We start from the raw sequence: 18,975 nt of genomic DNA, 5'->3' as shown, positions 1-18,975 counted from the left end.
CACGAGAAATTACTCTTGGTTTTAGAATGCTGAATACTCACCTTCTGAGTTACCACAAGGAAGCGGAGGGCACTGAACTGTGGAAAGTTCTGAACACCTCCAGGCAATTTGGCAGGCAGTGAATGTGGAGATTCAAGCACAGTGGTGGGATTTACCATCTTCTCCACCAGCATTAGCCAGGCATCTAGGAATTCTCCTGTGCCATCAGGTAAGTCTGAATGTTCTAATCCCTCAGCAACAGGAACTTTTCCTCCCATAGACAGAGCCCAATTGAATGTTCTAAATTCAAATAAGAGAAAATGTGAAGATGGAATATTAGTATTTTAGATTGGGGGTGGGGGGAGAAAGACAGGGACATATTCAAAAGCTTCCCAGTTCCTCTTCTTGGAGATACTGCTTCTAGTCTGTCCAACATTTATTAGCTTTACTCTTTTCAAAAAATTCTAGTATAGTTGATTTACAATGTTGTGTTAATTTCTGGTAAACAGCAACATGATTCAGTTATATATGTATTTTCTTTTTCATATTCTTTTCCACTAATAGTTATTACAAGATGCTGAATACAGTGCTTTACCTTTTATTTGGGTTTTTATTCCAGCCTTATTGATGTATTATTGACATATAACATATGGAAGTTTAAGGTGGACAAAGTGATAATTTGTTACACATATTTAGGGTGAAATTAATACCATTTCCAGCTTTATTTCTAAAGCTACAACAAATAAAAAAAACCAAAATGAAACTTAGAATCTTCTGACCAAAAGCAGCAGGAAAATTACCATATTCAAAGAAATAGTAGGAAAGGATAAGTCTATTAGAAAAATATGTACAAGACATTGCAATCCAAATGAAGAAAAACAGAGACCGTTACAAGACAGCCCAAGGACAGGCTGAATCCTACCCTCCAGGAAGATGGACATAAATACAACTAGTTCCTAAACCATGAAAGGGTACAACCAATGGCTGTCTCTATGTATCCCATCATCACAGGATAGGTGGCTTAGAAAGTTGTGGGCTGCTAAGGCAAATAGGAAAGACCAAACGCAACATGATCCTTACTCAAAAAGGGCATTGTGGCCTCCAGAGCAGAGAAATTTCTGCAGCATGAGGTGGTAGGGATACTTCCTCTCATCAAACAGCATTGGGGATGTAAAACCAACTGAACAGATGAAGAAGGTCAGCCTGGAAGAGGGAAAAAGCAAAAATTTAACCTTCTCTAGGGCAGCCAGAGAAACAATGGGAAATTCAAGTAGAAGCCAAGAGTAAAATTTAATACTGCACTGAAATGACTGACTGACTAGAATGCAGGTAGATGACTAGTTTGGATACTAAAATTTCTAAGGCAAAGAAGGGTGACAGTTTCTACCTACTACTAAACACAAGGTTATTGAAATGCAATCTGATTATAAATACTTTTAAAAATCTCTGTATTTTAGAGTAGGTAGAACCAAGACAAGTACCTTATACTGTATTTGGGGTACGCATTTAGGGTAAAACAAGGGACCTCCAAGTCCTCTAATTCAGTGATTCACTCTGCATTCAAGTAGAGAAGGAACCAATTAGATTTTGCATCTCAAGCAGAACCTCACCTGAAGCGTGGAGTAGGCGTATATGGTGGAGGCTGCCATGATAAGCCTTTTGTGAGGAGCTTAGTGAGGGCTGAGGCTGTTGATCGAGCAGCAGGTGTTGGTGCTGTGGTGGTGCTGGCAGCATGATGGCTTCTTCTCTGACGGACAGGAGACCCCACACAAAGTTTAACAAGGAGTCCAAACAGCTCAGCCAGTGCTCTGCCTAATCTAGAGGAAGCTGGAATCCAAAAGTCAGAATAAGGCTGTACAGTGTTTCCAGAATGGTTTCATTATAACAGAGACATTACTCTTAATACATTTTAATGACTACTTCCTCCCACATAATATTCTATGTAACACCTGGACTTGTCTCTACATATGATATCTGAAAAGAAGTTCCACAGGGAATAAATGCCTCTTTTGAAGGCAGGAGATGGAGAAGTATATTGGCATTCAATATATAGCAAATATGAAAGACAAACAAGCGCTCACACTGTTAGTAGAGATATAAACTGAAACCACCTTTGCAGAAAGCAATACACAATATGAACTAGTTACATAAATGGTGTATCTATAATATGTGCTGAACTATGGAGTCACTTAAAATGCCCAGAGAACTTTAAAACTGGCAAAAATGCTAACAACCTAGACCAGAAAAGAACATCATATGTATACCAACATTAAATGTATGGTCCCCAAACGAAAAAAGATTGTTTGGAAAAGCATAAAAATATAAAAAGTGGCTTTCTTATAAAAATCTAATAAGGTATTACATAGATTACAAGTATTTCAAATTTTCATCTTTGTAGGATGCTTTTCAGTATATATTGCTGAACCAAAAAGGTAGAATTCAAATAAAACATGTAAAAGGAGATGTATAGAAAAAGAAAATATATCTAAACATGGGTATTTTCCTGTTTTTCTTAAAACATTTCTCTGTACCTTTTCTACAGTGAATATTTATTACTCTTAAAATCACAAATGAAAATGCTGTCACAGTATTTCTGAAATAAACATTTCATCACAATCCAGAGATAAGACTAGGTCTGAATCAGAGCACATCTCTTAATTACATACATATACACATGAACCCAGGCTTCTCTGGTGGTTCAGTACTAAAGAATCTGCTTGCCAAGACAGGAGATGTGAGTTCGATTCCTGGGTTGGGAAGATCTCCTGGAGAAGGAAATGGCAACCCACTCTAGTACTATTGCCTGGGAAATCCCATGGACAAAGGAGACTGGATGGGGTCACAGAAGAGTTGAACACAACTTAGCAACTAAACAACATATGAACCCACTGTGAAAAAATTGGCTCTATCTGAATTGGTGCTACATATCATACCTTCCCCCCCAAACTCAGTAAGTTCTGAGATATAAAGCTTAAGAAAGGAACAAGCCTTTCTTCTTCCTAATCGAACCACATTAGGATCTCCCAATTATAATGAGGGAATAGGCTACAGATACTTGCACTACCTGACTGGAGGTTGGGCGTGCCTAGACTTTGAAAGCCTAATGCATGTAAACATTAAATTTTTACTTTTCCACCACTGCTTTCAAGTGAATAGACAGCAAAGTGGCTCAAAAGTAGTCAGCAAGGATAAAAGAGAAAAACAAAAGGCCAGAAAGCACAGAGAAACAGACATCAAAAGCATGGGCTGGGCCCACATAGAAACCCCACAGTGTTCAAAGGTTTCAGAGGTGTAACAAAGAAAGGAGAGGTAAACATCAGCATCTTCTTGGATGGTCAATTTTCCTTCAATATGGGGAAAGTGGAGGTAGACTTTCAAATTAAAACAAAGGAGTAGAATTAAGCAAATTAGAATGGAATGTAAAATTCAACAGGGTTTAAAATAACACATGGAAGCACCAAAGGCCATGTTTTGCTTTCCTTTGGGCAGAACTCCCAATTCCCAGTTGTCCTCATTTTCCTTCACAGTAAGAGGTCATAAAGTGGCAAACATACAAAATTGGTATAGGCATACAAAATAGGTTCCCCAAAAATTAAGGGGTGAAAGATGGCAAAGACATATCAGTGCATTTTTCTGGGGGAGGGGCTGCACAGCACAGCATGCAGAATCCTAGTTCCTTGACCAGGGATCAAACCTGCACCCTCCACAGTGGAAGCACGGAGTCTCAACCACTGGACCGTCAGAGAGGTCCCCAGTGCACATCTTTAATATGATCTTGTATCATGTTATTGTAGTTCCCACAGAGGTGGCAAAGTAACTATTAAAACACAAATCAACTGTGTTACCTGCCAGCTATATTTGAATGACAGAGAAAGGAAGAGGAGACTTGAGTACACTAGCCAGACAGGTAATAGGAAAGCAGGTGGGCTTAATATCACAAAAGCCAAGAAAAGAGTATTTTGAGAAAGAACTGGTAGGTCAACCACTGTGCTGCAGAAAAGTGAGGAGACTGAAGAGTATCCAGTGGACTTAGCAACAAGGAGGTTAGATACCTTGGTGAGACAGTTCAGGGAAATGGTAGGATCAGAGGTCATTTGCAGTAGCAGAAGAGTAGAAAGAAAAGGAGGGGTAGATTTGGCTTTCAGAAAGCCACTCTCTCATCTCTGTCTCCCTCACAGTTAGTACAGAGCCTGTCACATAGCAGATACCTGAAAATGAGCCACCAAGTTTAAAATTTCCTTAAAAGGAAACAATACAGCCATACCGGGCTCTAAAAGAGATAGAAGGAAGAGAATCACTCACCTGACAACAATGGCTTGATTTGCTTGATTCTGGCAGCCATGGCAGGTGTGATTTTAGATTTGCCCTTAGAGTCTGAAGCAGTAGGTTCATCTGTCTCCATAGGAGCCAGTGTGTCACCATCAAGCCCAATGCCTTCCAACAAGCCCTGGGTAGAAGCATCCATACTTCCAGTGGTTCCATCCTGATCCCCATCTGTAGCCATAAGAGGGGAGCAGTAAGACCATGGTAAGCCAGGACTTAACTGGTTCCCTGTTCTGAAGAGTCCCAAGAGAGAGCTACCTATCTATAGTGCTTGTTACTCTTTAAATGGCCACAACTTCCTAAATCTGAAAAGTAAAAAAAAACAAACAAACACAAAACTGTACTGATAAGCTTCTTTCCTTGGAGTCCTTCTAACTAGGTAACACTGACATCTATCTTCCAATGGGAGCATGTTAAAAAGTCTTTACCCAGGGCTACCCTGGAAGACTGTAGGCATACTGCAGGACTCAGAAACTTCGCACAGAATACAATGTGCATGGTGACCCACACTCTCAAGGCACATACCTTGCTAGAATTTTATAGCTCATTAATAAACTCAAATCAGACATCATAGATCACTACTGGAGAAATATATTTCCTAGAATTTAAATTTTTGAGATATGTCTTCTTTGGGGTGGTCGTGTGTGCTCTTAGACCTAAGAATCAACATTAGGCAATATATAAAACATATCACCAAGTTTTCTTTGTAATATTCTGAAAAAACTGTATGTGTAAATGGAGTTATCCTTGTTAAATTTGTGGAAAAAACTGCTGGGGAAAAATATATCTAAATTGTTATGCAAGGCAATTCTTTGCCCGAGTCTAATTTTGTTCCTGATTCTTAGTAAATTATTTTTTAAGTTAAAGTTGGTACACTTTGGCAAAACTTGATATTGTAAATTCTGGTTAGAAATTTCTACAAAATTAACCTTGCCAGAAGTCTGTGCATATCTTATTAATTCTGTCCCATTCTCCCCAATACAATAACTAGCTGTCATATGTCATTACTTATTTCATAACTTATGTCTGCTTTATTAGTTCCTTAGCGTTTTCTCTATTTTTAGTAATCTCAATACAATTTTTAAGCATAGTTAATAGGCTTTTATATATAGAAATGTCTCACCGTTTTCTTTAAATAGTTTATCAAATTTATTTTTTTCCTGATACAGAGTATAGGAGAAAAAACTTTCTAGAAAATCTGCTTTTATTAATTTTAGGTTTGCTCCATTAGGGTCAGAAGATTGTATGATTTTTTCTTCTTCTTCTAATTTTATTTATTTTCCACTTGGTGGGTCTCTGTTGCAAGCTTTTCTTCAGTTGTGGAGAACAGGCTTCTCACTGCAGTGGCTTCTCTTGCTGCCGTGCACCAGCTCTAGAGCATACAGACTTCGGTAGTTATAGCACATGGGCTCGGTAGCTGTAGCACATGGGCTTAGTTGCTCAACGGCATGTGGAATCTTCCCAAATCAGGGACTGAATCCATGTCTCCTGCAGTGGCAGGTGGATTCTTTACCACTGAGCCACCAGGGAAGTCCAAATTGTATAATTTCTGCTTATTGCAATTTGGAACTTCTATTTTAATATAATATAAAAGCTATTTTCTAAAACGACATTGTGCAATAGAAACATAATGTGAACCACATAGATAATTAAAAATTTCTACTAACCACTTAAAAAGTTAAAAAAAAGCTATAATTTTTGAATATACCGTGTAACTCAATATAATAAAAATTGTTATTTAACATATAATAAAATATAAAAATGAATGAGATTATACATTTTTATACTAAATAATTTTAAAAGGTATCTATTTTACATTTACAGTACATCTTAATACAGATATTAAATTTTCCTTAATTGATCTATATTTCATAAATTGAAAAAACCACTTCATACACCCAAGTTTTCCAAACTTTAGTCTTTCAACAACTGAACAGAATAATAGTTTGTTACATTTAAATTAATAAAAATTAAAAATTCAGTTTTTTCCATTCAACCTATAGTAATTTCTAAGAATCAACCTCAATATTTGCAAAAAAATACATACAAAGATGTTCCGTTTTCAAAACATTAGAAACTTAATAGGGAATGGTTAATTCATGGTACCTTTACATAGCACTTAATATTAAGTGAAGAGAGATCTATAAAATATGTCTAAGACAATCACAACTATGTTAATAAAACATATCCTCAGGGAAAAAGATTAAGCAGACACTTTCAAAATATTTTCTGTGGTATAAATATTGGTTATTCTTCTTTCTACTATGTTTTCTAATTTTTATCATTGTGGATATGTATATTTTCTTATAGAGAAAGTAACTGAAAATAGTTTAAAATATATAACTAAAAACTAATGAATGGAAAAAAGCCTGAAGACTACAGATGATAGAGCTAACTAAATTTTCACAACAAACCTATGAAGACACTGAGACAGAACTTAAAAGAATTAATGGCTTGGACTTTAAGTTTCTTGGAGTTACCTGATCTTTTTCCGCCCTGGGTCGTACCTGTCTTCTCATCCTTTGGAACCAGTTTCTGCATGTCTGCCTGGCCAAATTCACACCCAGATGGCAAGCTGCAAGAAGAGAAACAGTGAGCAATAAAACTTCTGATAACTCATTTTTTTATGTTGTACTTGATCTCTGACCTGCTTAACTGACACCATTCCCTTCCCACAGCAGGTAAGTTAACCTAATTAAATATCTGCAATGATGTAATTCCAGACGTTTGGTTTCTAACTCAACTCTTTAGACCTGTCTAACAACAGGACCAAATTGTAAACATCCACCATACTGGGATATCATATCAAAGATGCACAACACATTTGTAAGCAAGCCCTTTGGCTAGTAAGTGGGAAGGACAATGCTACTGGTTAAATGCTTGTGTCTCCACAAAATTCAAATGTTAAAATCCTAATGCTCCACAAGATGATGGTATTAGTAGTAAAGTCTCTGTGCATATTAGCCACTTAGTTGTATCAGACTCTTTGTGACCCCATGGAATGTAGTAGCCTGCCAGGCTCCTTTGTCCATGGAATTCTCCAGGCAAGAATACTGGAGTGGGTAACCATTCCTTTCTCTAGGGGATCTTCCTGACCCACAGATCAACCTGGGTCTCCTGTACTGCAGGCAGATTCTTTACCATCTGAGTAATCAGAGAAGTCCAAGCCTTTGATAGGTGCTTAAAAGTAGAACCCTCATGAATGGGACAAAGCCCTTATAAAAAGAGGCCCCAGAGAGATTCAGTCCTTTCCACCATGTGAGGATACAATGAGAAGTCTACAATGTGGAAGAGAGCCTTCACCTAACCACACAGACTTCTAGCTGCCAAAACTCTGAGCAATAAATTTCTATTGTTTATAAGAACCCAATTAGTGGATTTTGTTATAGCAGCCTGAATGAACTCAGACAAGAAAGCCTCTGAACTCTTTACCTTTCTATCCTTAACCAAAGCAATCCTCCAGGCTCACTAAGTTTAGTTTCTCTGTTGGGATAGACAAGAGATAATAAAAGAGATGACCATTCATTCCCTTACCTGTTTGGGGTACAGAGGGAGAGGAGGACAGTGCTTTCCCATACCAGGGAACAGTATAACTGGCTCAGCTTGCTCAGAACACTCAGACCCAACTGAGAGCCCCACTGGTTTATGGAGATGGAACGAATTTCACTCTGTAACCAAGTGAAAAAGAAGGTGATCTTTGGGATGCCCTCTGAATGATCAAAATGAACTTTCAGCTATTTAAAAGGATAAGGGATTCTATTTTTCCTTCCTCATTATTCTCAGAGCTATCAGCTTCATCAAAATTTCCACACTGAAGATCACAGGTATTCTCTTTTAATATTTACAATCTATCTTTAAGATCTCATTGTTTTTTTTGTAAGATGAAAAACAGGAGTCATAGGCTACTCCGTTTTTCTAAATCAAAGAAACAGTTTTACAGATTCATAGACAGCCTCCAAATTTTTTAGATGGAAAAGGGACTTGTTATTTCCCATTTATTTCAATAAATAAATAAACCCATAAAGTTTTTTTTTATAATTTAATTACTTTCTAGTTTATAATTGTGTTTTCTAATTATATTTGTTCAAAGAACACACTCTTGTTCAACAGCATAAAATAGGCCAGGTAAAAATGCACCATTAATCTTTAGATTGACAACTAAAGGTAGCAAAACTGTGAACACTCAAAAAACAACCTCTCACAACCTCAACTTTCTGGAAGCACAAGAGGAGCCTCACATGCAGTGCAAACATAGAGGTTGATATTTAGGAAATCTTTAGTAATCTGTTAATTACCATTGACTTAAAAAGTTCTGTGGTCAAATTTCCTTCTTGCCATCTTATTATCAAGTCTACATGCATTTGTAGAAAGATTAGGAAGTAATAAGGCCAGATGTGCACCCAATTGAGGCTTGCTTGCTAAGAGGGGTGATTATACATCCCCAAGGCCTATATGAATGCTATAGATCTATTAACGCCTGTATTTATCTCAATCTCTTTTACTCTCAAGGTCCAGTTCATGAAACAAGTTATATTGTCACCTTACTTCCAATTAAAAAAATACTAAGGGAAAGTGAAACTAGATGGCAACTTGAAGCATAACCCTTAAATCACCCAACCCAAAAGAACTTACCAGTCAGCCTAGGTAGAACTGCTTCTAAGTACACTAAGATGCCAGGTATATGGCCTAGGTATTTTACTGACTTTAAACCAACATGTTCACCCTTAAGATAATTCTTACCTGTCCAACCCTGCAAGTATGAACAAACATCATGATGTAAGCATGGGCAGCAGTGAGTGCATGTAGTAGAGGTGTGGCTTGAGCTGAGAGGGTAGCATCAGCAACATTGCCAGCACAAGCCAGTTCTCGCAACAACACTGAGCCCCCGGGGGATTCTATTGGGCGGTGTAAGGGCTCCAAGGAGGAAAGAATGGAGTCCAACTGAAGGAGACCTTCCTGGAGGACTTTGGGTTCATGTGACAGTGTCTGAAATGATAATAATTAAAGCATTAATGTACAATAAACTTCATATGCATATGTCTTAATAGTCACAATGAAAGAAATGGAAGATAAGACTCACAAATTTTAGGCCTGGCCATGGTCTCTCATCTGGTAAATGGTGGAGCCAAAATATGAATGCATGTATGACATACCTAAACACCTCCTTTTAGAGCAGCACATCACTTGTCTTAAATGAGAGGCTTTCAAATGTGGTAAGTCAATCAAATTTAACATGATTGTGATGGCCAAACTGGAATATTGTTATAGCAAGAACTCCATGCTGTAAAATTAATTTCAAATTTTGCACAATAGGGAGCAATATTACGTAAGGTTCCAAAGCATGGAAATGAACCATTGTTACAAATGGTTTTTTTTTTTCTTGCCACAATAAGAGAGACAAGTCTAGGATAGGGATTAGCTGCTGCTGCTGCTGCTAAGTCGCTTCAGTCGTGTCCGACTTTGTGTGACCCCAGAGACAGCAGCCCACCAGGCTCCCCCGTCCCTGGGATTCTCCAGGCAAGAACACTGGAGTGGGTTGCCATTTCCTTCTCCAATGCATGAAAGTCAAAAGTGAAAGTGAAGTCACTCAGTCGTGTCTGACTCTTCGCGACCCCATGGACTGCAGTCTACCAGGCTCCTTCGTCCATGGGATTTTCCAGGCAAGAGTACTGGAGTGGGGTGCCATCACCTTCTCTGAGGCATTAGCTAGGCATTTTCTTATTTTGGAGACAACTCAAGGATTATATGGCCCTTGTAAATTTTTTTTGAGTCTGAAGAAAAATCTTGACAGTGAACACTATCACTTGCCATTCAAATAGGAGGGCTTATGTGCCTTTCCTATGGCTTTAAATAAATCTATCCAACCTCACAGTATCTTAAAGGTACAATAAACATGGAGCAGCCTCCCTTCTCCCTCTCTCTTATGAATAGCACTGAATTAAGTATTTGCAAAGAAGAGAAAAGCAAAATAAAATATTAAATGCAAATGTCACAATTATGGATCTTTCCAAGTCCTCAAGAAATTGGATTTCTGACTTTCAGCAGAAATTACTTATTGCACAACTCAGCTAACAAAGAAATGTCAAAGATTTAATCCAATTCCTATAAAAATCCCAATGGCTTTTGTTTTCGAAAACAAAAAAATCTCTCTTAAAATTCATACAGCATCTCTAGGGATCCCAAATAGATATAACTATCTTACACTGCAGTACTTGCATAAAGAAAGACAGACATCAACACCAATGATTAGAGAGTTCTTAAATAAACCCTTGCATACATGGTCAAATGATTTTTGACAAGGTTACCAAGACAAGGGTGTTAATAGGGAAAGGATAATCTTTTCAACAAATAGTGTTGGGAAAACTGCAAAAGAATGAAGTTGACTGTTACCTTATACCATATAAAAAATCAACTCAAAACAGATCAAAGACCTAAATATAAGAGCTAAAACTATAAAACACCTAGAAAAAGTCATAGGACAAAAGCTGCATGACACTGAATTTAACAGTGATTTCTTAGGTATAACACCAAAAGCATGTGCAATGAAAAGTAAAGAACAAAAACAAAACAACAAAAAACCCCCACAAAAACCAAACTGGGACTTCATCAAAATAAAAACCTTTTTTCACATCAAATGACACTATTAACACAGTGAAAAACAACTCATGGAATGGGAGAAAACAATCTACAAATCATTTATGGTAAGGAATTAATATCCAGAATATATTAAGAACTCCTGTAACTCAACAAAAAACAAACCTGATTAAAAAATGGGCTCTGCCTTATCCTTAGAAGCTCTAGGCTTATGAGAGAAAGAAACCATCAGGCAACCGGGGGTGAAAAAGTGCTAGGCTATCTAGAGAAAATGTGAAGAGCTGCTCCAGGCCAATGAGAAGAATTAGACAAGAAATACACAGATGTGCCAGCCTGCTGAGAAACACCAGCCAGCAACACCTTACTTCTTTGAGATTGGGGAGTGGCTTCATCTCTACCCTTTTACCTCAAAGGGAAATCTATGCCAAAAATAATTCGATAAATGGAGGACACACAGTTCACTTGTGAACTGAAGTGAAACGTACAATCTCTTTGAGTCTTGGTTGTTTTGAAGATTGAAAAATCTTGTTCAGTATGGTTGACCACCAAAAAACAATCTAAAACCATCTACATATGTCACAACTGAGACAAACTGTGGAGTCTGTTGTCAAATAAAATGTACTGGTTTTGGGGAAAAAATGTACTGTTTTGCAAAAAGGACCTGAACAGACATTTTTCTAAAGAAGACATGTGGGCAACAGGCACACAAAAGATGCTCAACATTGCTAAACAACAGAGAAATGCAAATCAAAACTATGAGATTTCATGCCATACTCATTAGGTTGGCTAGTATCAAAAAACTATAAAATAACAAGTGTTGATGAGGATGCAGAGAATTTGTTGGTTGGAATGTGAAATGGTGTAGTTGCTGTGGATAATATAATAGTTTCTCAAAAAATTAAAAACAGAACTACCAGATGATCTAGCAAATCCTACATCTGGGTAGATAACCAAAAAACTGAAAGCAATGTCTCAGGTATGATCTCATTTTAAAGTCAAACTCAGAACCAGAGAGTAGAATGGTGATTGTCAGGGGCTGGGGGATGTTGTGGAGATGCTGGTCGAAGGGTACAAACTTTCAGTTATAAGAGGAATAAATTCTGGGGATCTAATGTATAATGTGGTAACTATAATTAGCTAATTTTATATGTATATATAATATATAAAAAATACTACGTTATATATCAGAAATTTATTAAGAGAGTAGATCTTAAGTGTTTTCAATATATACAAACACAGAGTCTGGAGGACACATCCACGTTTGTAGCAGCACCATTCATAAAGGGAAGCAACTAAAAATGTCTATCAATAACAAAATGCAGTTTATATATACACTAGACTATTACTCAGCCTTAAAAGCAAAAGAAAATTATGACAAATGCTACAACATGGATGAATCTTGAGAACATTATGCTAAGCAAATTAAATCAGTTACACAAAGAAAAATACCTTATGAATTCAAATTATATGACATACCCAGAATAGTCAAAATTCAAGATAGAAAGTAGAATTGTGGTTACCAGGGTCTGATAGGGAGAAGGGAATTGAAAGCTGTTTATTAAAGTGTAGAGTTTCAGTTTCGCAAGATGAAGAGAGGTCTGGAGATGGTTTTCCCAACAATGTGATGTACTAAACACAATTAAACTATATACACTTAGAAATGGCTAAAGTGGTAATTATCATGTTATGTCTATTTTACCACTATTTAAAGCAACTTCATTTTTAGGGCAAAATTCGAGCAATGAACTACGGATCAACCATGCTTAAAATACACAAGTATCAAGCCTGACAAAGGAAAAAAATACATGGTGAAACAATACAAGATTGTGTTAAAACCCACCTCCAAAGCTTTCTTGGAGATACATTTTCCCTTCCAAAAAACTCTTATGTTAGACCTACATACCAAACTCAGGGAAGAAGAACACTTGACTTTTCAATGAGAAATAACATGGCACACTATTAGTCACAAAATCCACTTGCAGTACATAACCACAAATTTCTCATTATGTTTTAGTTGAAGGGGAGACCATGGTAAAAACATGCATATAGAAGTATTGCAAAGTTGATTTCTAAAAGAAATGAAAATATTTGGTCAGATGCTTCTTACCAATATGGATTTGCAGACACCTGCAACAGCCTGACAGGCTGCAGATGTGGGAAAGTCAATGGGCAGATTGGGAAGACCCAAAATGGTGACCAAAGGCAAGAGTCCTTTCTGATTCACAAATTCCTGGCAGTGGTCATCAGTTGTATTGTTGCTCAGAATAGATTCCACAAATTTCATCTGGGTAATGAAAATTTAAAAAAAAGTTAGAGCCTGACACTTGGAACTAAAATGCTAGCTTGGAATATGGATGGGGTAATCTTATAGTCATGAAATCAGGATTTTCTAGGATAATCAGGTACAAAGGGATAGGCATATTATATGAAACCTAAACATTCAGAAAATAAAGAGTAATTACAACTTCTTCCCAATCTATCTTTTCAGCTACACCTAAAGTCACATAATTTGAGAGCACAGAGAGGCTAAATTACTTTGCACATGGCTACACCATGAATTAGTGACAGAATCAAGTTTAATCTCTTAATTTGCTTGTTTAATGCTTCTTGCATGATAATGTGTTGCCTCTCCCTGGAAGTAAACATCATAGATACTTTCCTTCAAATGTGCTCATAATGCAAATGAAACTTAGAATCCTGGAACACTGATTCAGACCAAACGAAGCACTTTGTAAAGGTAAGAAAGCAAAATATGGCCAACAAACACACAGCCAAAGGAGACACCATCTCTGGACGCCTTGTCTGGAAGTGCTTATTGGGCTAGAACAAATGCTAAGTGGGCTTCCCCTTACAGATAACTCTGGGAAAATTTCCTGTGACACACACAGGAAGTTAAAAGAAAACACCACATTAAATTTTTCTTTTTTTGGTAAAAGAGAAAGAAGTTAATGAGAAAAATGGCCAAGTAGTAGGAAAAAAATATGTTGGGACACATTCATAAGAACATAATACTAGACTGGCCTAACAAAGCCCACTGTCCTCCTGTTTGGTTTCCCAAGGGAGATGAATAGAAAACTGGGACTCTTCAAAAAGGGGATTTCTAGCTAAATTTTGGCAAATCAATTTCATAGAACAAGTTTTGTACATCTTTTCCCACTGCTCTGAAGTTTAAGGGCCCCAGTTTTAAGTCATCAGATTATTTGGTAACCCCACACATTTTCCAGAAAAACATACATCTTTACTCAGTTTGCCCTACCATTAATCTTACCACATTAAGGATGTAATCCATGAGGGGAATAGGAATACGCTCCTCTGTACCAACAACCCTGTTAAGGGAGAAAAGAGTGAGTTACACAGAAATTCACAATACCAGTGTAAGAGGGCAAAGAGAAGAAAAGGAAATAATGAAATTCTAGGTTTTTCTCTCAGTTAAGACATATCCTTTAGTATACAGCCCAGAAAAAAAGGAAAAGAGGTGAAATCAATTCTGAAGGTAGGTCTCCTAGCCTGAGTAGGTTGAGAGCACAAAAGGAAAAACCAAGCTTTCACAAACACAGCATTTGTACGTATCTCAAAAGAAACTTCTAAATTAGGCGAACTACTCTAAGAGGAATTCATCAATATGAAAATATTAAAAATAAGCAAGGTCAATTAAGAGACTATTTAAATATTTGCTTGAAGAAAGGAGCTAGAAAGAAAGAAATACAGAAACATCTTAACATGTTCTTACATCAAATTTAAAGTTATAAAGAGCAGGAAATGGAATTTTAGTCAAGATTCCATGCTTAGATTTATCAATCATCCAGAACACATGAAGTTAGTCCAAGATGGAGGCTACACCCAAGGCCGCCTTTTCCACAGACTGTTCCACAGAATTATCCACAGATTGTGATAATGTCCTTTTGCTTCAGATGCTTCAATGATGCATTGAAGATAAGAAGGCTGCAATAATGCCGCAGCTGCAGAAAATGCAGTCTTTAGCCCATCTTGGCTTTTGTTAAGAAATAAACAGAGGGGAAAAAACCCACAAACTAAAACAAAATCTAACTAAAAGATAAACCCTAGGAAAGGACAAAACTTGAGGCAAATAAGGAAAATTTTGGACATAGGCCTTTAGGAGAAAAGGGCAGAGACAGAAGAAGGGCAATGTAGGGAGAGAAGGCAGAAAAAATGGCAAGAAACTAGTAATTTTCACCTCTGAGCAAGATAAAATGTGCACAAAGATTTGCCAGGCATAAAGATATTTGGCAGCAAAATGAGGACTAGGCAAAGAGAGTGGAGAGGCATGATGAATGGCTTTAGAGCTAAAATATCCAGAGCAAGAGCTTGGGTAGGATGCTGTGAACACATTCAGTGAAGAATCTGGGGAAGAACTTTGTAAAAAGGGAGGACCTATATATATGCCAGGAGTGAAAGGATTTCCTGGGAAGACTGCAAACCTTTCCCTGACTATAAACCTCCACCTCAGAACCACTGCTACTTACACCAATTATACACCACCCCAGCCTAAGTGTACCTTCTTGGGAGAGAATCTCTACAACTAAGAATTACAGGTGTGGCTCTAGCCCAGAGAGATACCTGCCCCTTTGAAGAAGCCAAATAAAAGGGAAAAGAGCCAAAGTAACTATCATGAAATGGGACTTAGGTACTTTTTCCACTTGCTAGATGGAAACTGGAGAGAACAAGAGAGAAAACATACAAACAGTGGTTCTTAAACTCCAAGAACAAACTTGTTCAGTAACTACTTTGCTCCCTATCGTCAACTTTTTGCCTTCCAGGCTCAGGACATCATATAGGAATACTAAAAATGATCAACTCAGAAATCCCCCTACTACCTGGTTTTAAGGAAATCCGAACTGGACATGGCACAACAGACTGGTTCCAAATAGGAAAAGGAGTATGTCAAGGCTGTATATTGTCACCCTGCTTATTTAACTTATATGCAGAGTACATCATGAGAAACGCTGGGCTGGAAGAAGCACAAGCTGGAATCAAGATTGCTGGGAGAAATATCCATAACCTCAGATATGCAGATGACACCACCCTTATGGCAGAAAGTGAAGAGGAACTCAAAAGCCTCTTGATGAGAGTGAAAGAGGAGAGTGAAAAAGTTGGCTTAAAGCTCAACATTCAGAAAATGAAGATCACGGCATATGGTCCCATCACTTCGTGGGAAATAGATGGGGAAGCAGTGGAAACAGTGTCAGACTTTATTTTTTTGGGCTCCAAAATCACTGCAGATGGTGATTGCAGCCATGAAATTAAAAGACGCTTACTCCTTGGAAGGAAAGTTATGACGAACCTAGATAGCATATTCAAAAGCAGAGACATTCTTTGCCAACAAAGGTCTGTGTAGTCAAGGCTATGGTTTTTCCAGTGGTCATGTATGGATGTGAGAGTTGGACTGTGAAGAAAGCTGAGCGCCAAAGAATTGATGCTTCTGAACTGTGGTGTTGGAGAAGACTCTTGAGAGTCCCTTGGACCGCAAGGAGATCCAACCAGTCCATCCTCGAGGAGATCAGCCCTGGGTGTTCTTTGGAAGGAATGATGCTAAAGCTGAAACTCCAGTACTTTGGCCACCTCATGCGAAGAGTTGACTCATTGGAAAAGACTCTGATGCTGGGAAGGATTGGGGGCAGGAGGAAAAGGGGATGACAGAGGATGAGATGGCTGGATGGCATCACCGAGTCGATGGACATGAGTTTGAGTGAACTCCGGGAGATGGTGATGGACAGGGAAGCCTGGTGTGCTGTGATTCATGGGGTCGCAAAGAGTCAGACACGACTGAGTGACTGAAGTGAACTGAACTGAACCTCATATAAATCTTTGACTCATAGCATCTTTGAAACAATGAAAGACTGCATTCCTATAATGAACGAAATAATTTACATTAACTGTCAAATTAAAAACTTCTGCTTCTCCCCCTTCTCCAAAACAAACATTCCCAAATTTAATTTTACATGTGTATTTAAGATGCTGGAGCCCGTAATCAGATGTAGAGGATTCCAATTGAGTGTCATAGTACACAGGTACAGGAAAAGAGATGTCATGCTTTGGCTTTCTGGGGGGAGAGGAGTGGATGGGTGGGTAGGAAAATCAGGTCTTTCTTCCCACTTCGAGGAGACACAGCTGCCTTTGGCAAAAAGAGCCCTTCCAGTGGGCCACATGGAGAAGGCAATGGCACGCCACTCCAGTACTCTTGCCTGGAAAATTCCATGGATGGAGGAGCCTGGTAGGCTGCAGTCCATGGGGTCGTTGAGTCGGACACGACTGAGCAACTTCACTTTCACTTTTCACTTTCCTGCATCGGAGAAGGAAATGGCAACCCACTCTAGTGTTCTTGCCTGGAGAATCCCAGGGACGGGGAAGCCTGGTGAGCTGCCGTCTATGGGGTCGCAGAGAGTCGGACACGACTGATGCGACTTAGCAGCAGCAGCAGCAGTGGGCCACAATTCAGGAAACTGCTTCTCTGCATTTGATGCCTTTAAACTCAAACAGTTTTCATTCAAGTTTCAAAGGGCACATGGATTTATATAACCCATTTCTTTCAAGTTGTTCAGGGTAGGTGGTTAAGTTAGGCAAAATAAATGGAATCAATCACAAAAATAAACCATGGTGCCCAACTGAAAAGCTTGGTTACTTACTGGCAAGTATATTCACCCCTAGCAATGTCAGTTTTGCTGAGCTCAAACAATTTAGAAGGCAGAAGAAAGAGGCCAACAAATAAGTATTAGTACTACTTGTGGTGAATGTCTTTGAATGTAGAACAGAGCTCCATGTATTTGGGGTAGATTCTAGTGCCTAGTGCCTAAGTTTCCTTATTCCAGATTTCTAGCACAAACCTTGTGTCTCAAGATCAAATACAATCACTTTTTTCAAATACTGCTGATTTCAGTGAAAACAACAACAACAACAACAACAAGGGAAAAGAACACTGTTTTAGTCTGGAAAAAAACTGAAAACTTGAAAGTTTATCAACAGGCAAATGGATAAATGCTGTAGTATATTCATACAATGCAATACTACTCAGTAACAAAAAACAACATACTGATAGGCAAAACGGATGAATCTCAAAACCACACTATGCAACAAAAGCTGAAAATAAGAAAGTATATACATTAGGTATGATACACATGTAAGACTCCGTTTATTCTATTAGTATGTTCTAGAACAGGCAAACTTGTTCTATGAATGACAGAAGTAAGATAGACAGCTGCCTCATTTTAAGGCAGGGAAATAGGAAATGCAAAATTAATTAATGGAAAAAAATTACCTATCATTTAAGGCATTGGAAAACAGATGGAGGCACGGGTGACAAGAATTTATCTGGGGTTTCACTGAAGAATTTTGCATAGGGTGGGGGAGGGATATAAACAATACTTTTGAGGAGGGGGCGGCACACACTGCAAATTTTTCTACCATGACAACTATCTGGGATAGGGAGATAAAAGAATTTGCCTTTACAAAAATAAACAAATGGCACCTAATTAAACTTAAAAGCTTTTGCACAACGAAAGAAAGTATAAGCAAGGTGAAAAGACAGCCTTCAGAATGGGAGAAAATAATAGCAAATGAAGCAACTGACAAAGAATTAATCTAAAAAATATACAAGCAGCTCCTGCAGCTCAATTCCAGAAAAATAAACAACCCTATGAAAAAATGGGCCAAAGAACTAAACAGACATTTCTCCAAAGAAGACATACAGATGGCTAACAAACACATCAAAAGATGCTCAACATCACTCATTATCAGAGAAATGCAAATCAGAACCCCAATGAGGTCCCATCTCACGCCAGTCAGAATGGCTGCTATCAAAAAGTTTACAAACAACAAATGCTGGAGAGGGTGTGGAGAAACGGGAACCCTCTTACACTGTTGGTGGGAATGCAAACTAGTACAGCCACTATGGAGAACAGTGTGGAGATTCCTTAAAAAACTGGAAATAGAACTGCCATATGACCCAGCAATCCCACTGCTGGGCAGACACACCAAGGAAACCAGAATTGAAAGAGACATGTGTACCCCAATGTTCATCACAGCACTGTTTAAAATAGCCAGGACATGGAAGCAACCTAGATG

At 38.1% G+C, this 18,975-nt stretch overlaps 1 protein-coding gene across 25 annotated transcripts in view; it reads right to left on the bottom strand.

The window, feature by feature from the left end:
• The window catches only part of HUWE1 (HECT, UBA and WWE domain containing E3 ubiquitin protein ligase 1), a 157,410-nt gene that overhangs the window by 52,479 nt on the left and 85,956 nt on the right, over positions 1–18,975 (bottom strand). For 24 of the 25 annotated variants that reach the window (XM_025276922.2, XM_025276919.2, XM_025276925.2 and 21 more), the window contains 9 exons: positions 14,165–14,222; positions 13,004–13,180; positions 9,043–9,288; positions 7,837–7,970; positions 6,783–6,877; positions 4,282–4,473; positions 1,590–1,806; positions 1,060–1,182; positions 42–279 (listed from right to left, as the gene is read on the bottom strand). In XM_025276922.2, coding sequence (XP_025132707.1) covers positions 42–279; positions 1,060–1,182; positions 1,590–1,806; positions 4,282–4,473; positions 6,783–6,877; positions 7,837–7,970; positions 9,043–9,288; positions 13,004–13,180; positions 14,165–14,222 — 1,480 coding nt within the window. The remainder of the gene's footprint in view (positions 1–41; positions 280–1,059; positions 1,183–1,589; positions 1,807–4,281; positions 4,474–6,782; positions 6,878–7,836; positions 7,971–9,042; positions 9,289–13,003; positions 13,181–14,164; positions 14,223–18,975) is intronic. The other variant, XM_044936852.1, reaches the window with a different exon arrangement.

Source organism: Bubalus bubalis, chromosome X (genome assembly GCF_019923935.1).
Source record: "Bubalus bubalis isolate 160015118507 breed Murrah chromosome X, NDDB_SH_1, whole genome shotgun sequence".
In the NCBI taxonomy this organism is placed as follows: Eukaryota; Metazoa; Chordata; class Mammalia; order Artiodactyla; family Bovidae; genus Bubalus; species Bubalus bubalis.
Note: the sequence above shows the minus strand (reverse complement) of the source record. Positions and strands in the feature narration are given on the sequence as shown.